Genomic DNA, 10000 nt, shown 5'->3' with positions numbered 1-10000 from the left:
TTGTGAGGTGCTTTCTGGTTTTTAGGATTGTACCGGCACGGTAGTTACGTCTTATCGAATACATACTTGTTTATACTTATTCTATATTATATGTTAAATTCTCTTGTGTTTTAATTATGATGAAGTGCATACTTTTCTTGGGTTAGCTGTAATGAATAGGATTTCATCAAATTTCTTATATTCTCGTTCATTTGTATCTCCTTATCAAAACCAACGCCATTCATCATTTTCACCATTTTATCTGTTGAAAGCAAAAAAAAAAAAAAAAAAAAAAAAAGTTAATAAGCAGCTGAACCGACGATGAAATTTTTACCGAAAAATACCGAGTTATCTTTCTGACACTATAGTTCGGCTTAAGTAGTATTTGGAGGGATTTGGTAAAAATATCTCCAGCGATGCAAATTTTAATATTTTTTATGTAACGAAACTACCAGTGATTATTAGAAGAGGAAGTTTCGTAACTTAAATTTTTTCCAAGAGCGGTAGAATATTTTTAATGCAATTAGATCAAATTAAGACAATTAAACTAACCCGACAGAAGCATTGATGTGGAGGTCAAATCAAACCAATTGTGAATTTTTTTCAGCAAACATACTTTAAGGTTTAACACCAACTTTGAGTTTTACCGCGAGTAGAGGCAAACTTCAGTCTAAAGTTGCCAATAGGTAAAAAAAAAAAAAAAAAAGAAAAAAGAAAGAAACATGCTCCACATGACTGATAATTAATCAAGCAACTACTTTCGTAGAGTATTTCCATACAGATTCAGACATTTTAAATCATACATAAAATCAATCTGAATTACTGAGGATTTTCTAAAAAGATAGGAGTGAGACTCACAGTACGCACCTAAAAGAAAACGATTTTATAAATGAAAAAGAATAAAAGGTCTTATGAGAGTACTACAATATTTACAGCTTTCTCACCTGAAAATTAGTTCAGCCATGAAAAGTATGAAATGAGATCTTAGCCAGAACTTACTACGTAGTCATGGTTCAGTAAATGTATATATATATATATATATATATATATATATATATATATATATATATATATATATATATATATATATATATATATATATATATATGTGTATATATACATACATATATATATATATATATATATATATATATATATATATATATATATATATATATATATATATATATTATATATATATATATATATATATATATATATATATATATATATATATATATATATATATATATATATATATGTATGTGTGTGTGTGTGTGTGTGTGTGTGTGTGTGTATATAAAGCCACTAATGTCAATTCACTTTTCCGTGAGAATAACACTAATAAGGAATTATATATGGATGTGAGTTATTCCAGAGGTAAAGTGAGTTGACAATAATGGATTATTTGTGGTTTGATATTTGAAAGTATTAAAATATCATGTGTAAAATTAGTTGTTAATTAATATGTAAATACACACACGTGCGCGAACACACACACATACATATATATATATATATATATATATATATATATATATATATTCACATGGACACACACAACACACACTTACACTCCCACACACACACATACATACACACACACACACACACACACACACACACACACACACACACACACACATATATATATATATATATATATATATATATATATATATATATATATATATATATATATATATATATATATATATATATACTGTATATATATATAAACAGTAGCTTTCAGAAAATTAAGAAGAAAATATCAGTTTACCAGTTTGTATTGTCTTAGGATTTAGATGATCTTGCTGCTTAGATTTATTTGTGCATAAATCAGCTGAAGTTATGATAATGACTATTAATCATACATATACTCTTCGTTTGTGTCATGTACATGTGTAATGTGCAAAAAGTGTATCCAAAATAATATTCGTTATATTTGCAACACGACTCCAAGTGTATAAGGAAGTGTTTTTTCTTTTTAATATTTTGATGTATAATTGACCAACACACTCTTTACGTGACGAAAGACTTAAACAGTGAAACACAATTTGCACTTACAAAAACAGCCTTAATATCGGTAAACAAGCTCACAGTCACTGAAAATCTGTCTTCTGTAAGACTTGCGACAGTAAATATCATGTTGCAGAGTACTTGGCTTTCAGTTATTTGTTCGAGAACTTTTCGTTTTTCCGTTTTTCATCCAGACACGGCGTTCAGCCTCGATGCCGGAATGAATGTCTAAGATTCTACATCTTTCTTCATTTGCATTTCGGTTCAGTTCCATTTCATTTATATTAACCCTCCGATTTACTATATTCTGTTCCTTATGATTACCATTTTTCTTTTAAGGATGACAGCTTCAGAAATTTCTGAGACACTGGGGGGAGAAACAGCCCTCGTAGTGGTGCTATAAAATACAATTTTGCATTAACTTAGTCTTTTTCCCCGACGTTGCTCAGAACGATGGAGCCAAACTGCTGTCTCTCAGAGCAACCAGCAATTGTATTTGTGCTTCCATAAGTAGTGGCCTTATTCGTCCACAAATATGCATCAGTTGCAGCGTGTATCCATATGCTAAACCAGCAGTGCTGATACTCCTTGAGGCGTGACCAAAATCTTCCATAGTGATCTTTAAGATGTGAACAGATAGAGTCTGGATCTCTCACGTAGAATCGCCACGAAAACCTCTCAAACTGATAGTATTAAACTGAATCTGACGCAGTTACTTTCTAGTGGGGATCATTTTCGTTACCCTCCATATCAGGCCAGCGATCCCAGGTCTCGTCATGTGTAGTCTGAACGCCAACCATTCTGTAAGGAAATGAAAGGAGTGCGAAGGTGAACTCTTTTTTCTAAAGTATACATTACTTTAAAAATCCGTAAATAGGTTAGTCTGTACGACAAATAAGGGAAGGTTTTCCTACATGACATGTTAACAAAATACTATTGTATACGAATGGCTTCCGAATAAGAACTTATATTATAGCATGTATCCTTGCAATGAAATCAGCATTGCTAATACTTCTTGAGACTCTTTAAAGATTAAACGAAAAAGTTACAGTATGTGAAATGTCCAGAGATTATAAGGATAATGAGTTGCTGATGCTGACATTCAAATCCGAATAAGATGTTGTCTCTAACAAGACAGAAGTTTATGACAGTTTCGATTTATTTTTATATCTTTCTAACAGTGTTCGCAACGACTGCCAAAGGTTAATGCTAGATAATAGTGAAGACAGGTAAATCCATTTTTCTGGAGGTCATTTTCTTAATATGAATAATCGTCAATTGAATTTAATGCAAAATTTAATAGGCTACAACGGAGTCATTCAGGATACTATGAACTTTCACGACCACTTCTAAATCTTGTGCATGCAACAGGGAATTTTTCTATATGAGTAATGCTTTTCAAGATGAACTCGAAATAAATTTCAGGACTTTATGCATAAAAATAAAAAGCTTGTATATGCAGAACTATATTTAATAACAGGTAAGCCATCCAGTTATGCAATATAAATTTTGCCTCTAAATACAAAGAGTAAAAGCTCTGAATGAACCTACCGTCGGGGACTGTAAACTTAAATTGGATGGTATCTGAATCTGCGATGTTGATGAAAGTGCCAGGCCTCCTAGACTAGTGGACATGGTGGGCATAGGAGGGGCTGAGGGCATGAAACCGCCTGTGACCGAGGAGGTGTGCATTTGGCTGCCATACATATAATGGGACATGGACCCGAACCCTGACCCGCTCGTCCCAAGGCCGACGAAGCCACTTTTGTCTAAAGGCTTCAGCATATCTGGAAAGCCCATCATTCCTTTCTTCTTCTTGGATTTGGAACTCAGCTTCCGGTTCCTGGTCTGGATGCCCTCCTTCTTCATGGTTAAGGGCCGATTTACCTGATGAGATAAAAGAAACACACTTGCTACCATTATTGCAGAAACTACCATTCATGTCGTTTGAAATTATTATAAAGTAAATGAGTTGTGTACAGCTCAATCCAGCAAGTCTGTTTTGGAACACGACAGAAATAGTGAATGAGTAACGGTAATGGGAATCCACAGAAGTCGTTCTTTCTGGAATAAACTAGAGTATTATATTACTACGTTTACAGGAGCAACCCTGATGGGTTATGCCTTGTGTGTACCGTTTATCAGAAAATCTGAAATAATCGACTTAAAAAAAAAAAAAATATATATATATATATATATATATATATATATATATATATATATATATATATATATATATATATATATATATATATATATATACATATATATATACTCTACAATACAGTATATATGAATATGAATTTTTTCACATGCACCGAACCATTTGTTACATTCACCAATATTTAACCACAAATTTCGTTTGATATCCAGTTCACTATCCTTTGGAATAACGTACACTCAAGGAGAATTAAAAGTGATAGGCGCTTCGTCACCGGTGGGACTCGAACTACCGCCTGGTTGAGAAACAACTAGGCGGCAGTTCGAATTAGCAGTTCATAATTAGTCACGTGTTTCAAACTTACCGCAGCTATCATGGAGGAGGTGTGTTGGTCTCGATTCTAATTACAAAACCTGAATTCGGCCGGCATATGTACAGCAGAGTAGATATCAACTTCTACCTTATGCAGCTGTCATAGTCACTTTCGTTGTGTCCCATCCAGGCGGCAGTTCGAATCTCACTGGTGACGAAGCACTTATCACTCATAATTCACTTTGGGCATCAGTTAATCCCGGGTATTGTGAATTGGATATCAAACGAAATTAATGTCTTAATGTGTGTTAAATATATGTGTGTGTACGTGTATATGTGTGTGTATGTGTATGTATGCGTATGTATGAGGTTTCTCTGTCTCAGTGATCGTTGGTCAGCAGTGGCATAAGGAGGCTGAGTCACAAAAATTAAGGGAATGATACAAACTACCGAGGAGCGACTTATTTCTGTAGTTCTTTATCACACGCGCTCCCGTTCTAGCCCGCAAATGCACAATAAACAAAGCTGATGAAGGCGTTATACCCGACTCACCTAAGGATGGACCAACAACTGGCCCCTCCATTCCAGTATCGCCTCTATTGTATTTGTTCGAGAGGACAAGAAGGTTAAGGAGTTCTTTTAATAATCCATTAATTCTTAGTGACTCTGGAAGGAGATTCCTAGCGATTAGGGAATGGTAAAAGACTTAAGAAAATGTGTTGCCCATGAAAGATGGAATTTAGCTGAGGTTTCGCCATAATTGAGTAACTTTCACACGGTATTCTTTGCGTAGTGTTGGTCCCATCTTTCATCTTGGCACCAGCTTTGGCCGTCTGCCGCGAGGGGGATACAGACCTTCTTTATATAACCTCCTCTATACATCGCGATATGGCTTATCTGCATCCGAATTGCGGTGGCATTCGACGGATGTTGCACCGTTGGAACGTTGCAGACGAGACTCCAAAGCAGCCTCGAGTCACCAAGGCTTTGATAGACTCACATCAATGGACCGAGTCCTTTTAGCGGGTTTAATCGAAAACCTTCCTCTGATATATCATGGCCAATATATCAGCGAGAATATATCGAGGGCAGTATATCAGAGACCCAGAGCGGTGGTCAGCCTGCCCGTAATTAAATATGCTAATTGACTTATATAAAAACATGAAGCACAATTACCTCACGCGGTGGGATGCTTCGACCCATTGTTCCCGCCAAATCGGAGCAAAGGAGAAAGGCATTTGCTAAATATTTGGTGCATGACTTTGAGATATTCATTCTCTCTCTCTCTCTCTCTCTCTCTCTCTCTCTCTCTCTCTCTCTCTCTCTCTCTCTCTCTCTCTAGTGAACAATGGCACACAATGGAAGAAGGGTAAAATGACTGATACGTTTACTGTTCCCTGAATGTTTGAAAGACGAAAGAAAGCAACTGAACAAGCATAATGCAGTGTTTAAATTGATTTAAATTTGTGTCTTGGGTAAGGTGATCCTATATATGAAGTACAAAGCAATATCTGTACCGTGTAAGGTAAGCTAACGATGTGCACTTGTTCCTTAAACTTAGACTATAGTGGATGACTGGGTAATTGTGTAGGGTAAGAGTTTCATTATTTACAGAATGGACACAATTTTTATGAAAAAATACAGTGATCTGCTAAACACATTTGTTATATATTTATACAATTAAATTTAAATATAATCTTTGCTTGCGGAGTATGCAAAGTGTCAGACTGAGTAGCACCTTGAGCTGGAGTCTCGAGCCATGTCCCGCAGATAAACCGATATGTAACAATCAGACATAAAGCCTTGCAGCTAGGAAGTGAATGGTCATTATGATAATGAATATAAAGGCCTCCCTCTAACTTCCACCTCACAAACTAAAACCTAACGAGGTTCCTCACAGGTCCATAAACTAAGAGAATCCTTTGGGATGGGAGGAACCCATGTGGCCTAAACACCATGTGCCGACACCTGCATCCCCTTCTACGAGCACTACCACTTCTGAGCCTTCAAGCCTATTTCAGGTGAGTGCGAACAGAGGCGAGAAGAACTTATGAATTAAATATCACCAGTACATCTATATAACACTATATCCCTCCACTCTAACAGCGGGGGAACGTCCTTTGAGCAACCCCGTATCTCACTCGAAACATCAAAGCTCATTTCGAGCACAGTACGAGATCGCACTCGGCCGACACTCCATTGCATACACAAATGACGTCCGACGCTTGCAGTTGAGGGAGATCTTTTTGCTTCTCTTTTCTTTTCCTTTTGGAGGGAGGGGAGGGGGTTGCCGAGGGACCTTGCTAACAGCAGTTCTGCATCCATCAAATTAACCTATAAAGATGATGGAATTATATCGAACGCCTAGACCAATTTTAAACGCAGTCGGGTGTCTGTGCGGACCAGTCATGCTTGTTTGTGTGCATGGGCTGTGTCTACGTGTGTGCCAAATTTCGCCACTTTTTTCGGATTGGTCATTGACTTTGGCCTTACGAAAAACGTTTAGCAATGGGAGTACTTACTGCGGAATTTTAATTATTTTACTGCATATATTAAATTCAATCTTATTGTATAGTTGAACAATTTTATGGAAAACCTGGTGAAACTAGGATCCCCCCATAGGTTTTAGTGGAAACTTAGTTGTTTCAGATTTTTAGGGTCCTCATGCAGCTAAAGGGAAGCTAGATGTTCTTGTACCACTGTACCATCTGAAAGGGTTCTCATTCCTCTGCATTTGCATTTTAATGGATACTTATACGTAAGTGTTATTATTCATGGTCAAGAATTCAAAAAGTTTTTTCTCAAACTTTTTTCCGTTACAGATGAATGATAAACTTATTAGCTCTAAGCTTCCTATTACTTCTTGAAACAATGATAGTATGCTGAAACATAAGGGCAATGTTTTTGGTTAATTTCCAAATCTTATAACGGGGTGTTCCGGCAGGAAAATGGTGTTTGTGTATAGGGTTTTCAGGCAATTTCACTTAGGTTTTTTTTTTTTTTTTTAGAAAGTAGGAGAGGAAATACAACTGAAGCATAGAAGCTGTGAAATGTTTTTCTGAAGAATTCCGTGAATGAAAGGTTCTAAAAGCGGGTCTTTTGTTTGTAGATTTCAGTGGACCATTCTGATACTTTGCCCCCAAATGCCGCATAAGCAAGTGAGTATCACCTAAAAAAAAAAAAAAAAAAAAAAATTAGCAACGACACACATATCTGGAGCTTATGATATAAACATAAAGTGCTCAAAACATGAGGAAAGAATAGACAGAGTAAGCATTAATCTAAGAAAGAATTTATTGTGATTAAAATTCGTTTCAAGTGAATTTTCACATATCTGAGGAGATATTACATAGGTATTCAATAAATTTGTTAGTCATTAAGCTTGATAAAAAAGTTAAATACTTCGTTTCGGAAATCGATATTCACTTCCACTCGCATTAAATGACCAAATACAGTCAGTTTACTGTAAGACATGCTAACTAATTAAGCACCAATCACTATCGTGATTCCTACAAGAGAAGAAGTTTAGTAAACAACAAAAAGTTGGTCTCTGCAATGTTACAATTTGTTTGTATTGATTATGAGGATGGAAATGAATAGCTGTGCTTTAATTCAATATTTCTGTCATTATAGTGTATAAGTATTTTAAAAATTCTAATGACGATTATGTGCATTAATAAGTATCAAAAATTCTTACTTCTTAGGCCCTAGATATTTTTTTATTAATTACATTTGAAAACCAACACAACATTACCGTACAGTAATCTTTTAAAATCGAGTTCAAGGCAAGTTAAAAAACTGAGTTGGTGCAATTATTTATTCATTATGATTCTTCCAGCTTGGCTTAGGTCTCCTTATATAGGCATTATAGATATTGAAAACGTGTTAATAATTATTTAAGGAAAAAAAGCATGATGCGGATGAACCAAAAGCTCGGAATTTTAAGAAAATGACTGGAAATAGAGTTTCGACCTCTATGTCTGTCAGGGAGTCTGAACTGACATTTAAAAGAGAGGTTGAATTCCTCTTCCATCATGACGACCATATAAAGTTTATATACCGCGTAAGTACATTTAGCACACCTAGGATGTAATAACTCAAGAGCAGTGATGGCGTCGAAACGCAGCGGGTGTCTTGGTAGTACATGTACATCGTAATACTTCCATGTAATAGGTTCTTTTAGTGTCACGCTGCGTCGTATCAGGGCCAGAAAATGCTACGCCAATTCATCTTAGTCTTGTTAGGGCTTGGTGGTCCTTCGTTCTCCGAGGAATCTGGGACCTTCAGTCCAAGCAGAGTAAGGGACGAAATCGCTTCTCTTCCTCCGCTGAGGCCGATTTCCCAGATAACCGGGAAGACTGATTTCTAATCTGAGTGCTATTGAGAAATAAAGAAGCGTCTCTTCATATATTTCGCTACTGGCGACTTAAGAAAGATCGGTGGCAATCTCAAATTATTTTATACCTTTCATAACTAAAACTGTCATTAAAATCTGCGACTCGTTAAATCATGTATGTTTAAGGAAATTTTAGTTCTCATTAATAAACATATTCCTGAAGTCAGGATTATTACGACCCAAGTTTCATCAAAGTTTTGGCTTTTGAAATTGGTTTTTGTTCTGCACTATTTCAATAAGAAAGCTGGTCAAATAAAAAGGCTCTCTCTCTCTCTCTCTCTCTCTCTCTCTCTCTCTCTCTCTCTCTATATATATATATATATATATATATATATATATATATATATATATATATATATATATATATATATATATATATACATATACATATACATATACATATATACATATACATATATATATATATATAGTATACAGTATATATGTATATATATATATATATATATATATATATATATATATATATATATATATATATATATATGGCTTCACCTCTTGGTTGTTAATTTAGTACCAATTCAGTGTGCTGTAATAGTTAATAAAATCACAAAGTCACCCAATAAAAAACATCGGCATGCATGCAGTGAGCCGGTATGATGAACTTGACCGACCGTAAAAACAAATCGAGAAGTAATGGACAGCAGCCCCATCCAACTTCCAACTTGTAATGATAATAACAAGCCATCGGTCTTCATCACGGTCCACTGGGAAGAAAGTTATGATCGAAACATGGGAGAAAATCGTCGGAATTTATTTGCCGTATCTGGCACCTTCCATTGATATATGCCTTCCGTTTGATATACGATAGACGCTAGGTATAACCGCCAACCCGTATAAAGACATATCAATATATATGCCTATAATGTTCCCGGGGACATTTTTATACCGAGTGGGCAAGTTTTGCTCGTCGAATTTTTCGGCCGTTTCTGATTGCCTCCGTGATTTATGCCTTCGGTTTGTGGCTCCCGATTCCTATTCTGTTGCGGGCAACGCTTCCTTATCCTCTCTCTCTCTCTCCCCTCTTATATATATATATATATATATATATATATATATATATATATATATATATATATATATATATATATATATATATATATATATATATATAT

The 10000-nt window shown here is 35.3% G+C and overlaps 1 protein-coding gene across 2 annotated transcripts in view; it reads right to left on the bottom strand.

Moving 5' to 3' along the window:
• Positions 1–1713: 1713 nt before the first annotated feature.
• Positions 1714–10000, bottom strand: part of LOC136841009 (GATA-binding factor 1-A-like) — a 281344-nt gene continuing 273057 nt past the window's right edge. For both annotated transcript variants that reach the window (XM_067108046.1, XM_067108047.1), the window contains exons 6-7: positions 3550–3885; positions 1714–2799 (exon numbers count right to left, since the gene is read on the bottom strand). In XM_067108046.1, the coding sequence (XP_066964147.1) occupies positions 2773–2799; positions 3550–3885 (363 nt within the window). In that variant the 3' untranslated portion in view covers positions 1714–2772. The remainder of the gene's footprint in view (positions 2800–3549; positions 3886–10000) is intronic.

The sequence above is a fragment of the Macrobrachium rosenbergii genome, chromosome 8 (genome assembly GCF_040412425.1).
Source record: "Macrobrachium rosenbergii isolate ZJJX-2024 chromosome 8, ASM4041242v1, whole genome shotgun sequence".
Lineage (NCBI taxonomy): Eukaryota > Metazoa > Arthropoda > Malacostraca > Decapoda > Palaemonidae > Macrobrachium > Macrobrachium rosenbergii.
This window is presented reverse-complemented; position numbering and strand designations above follow the sequence as displayed.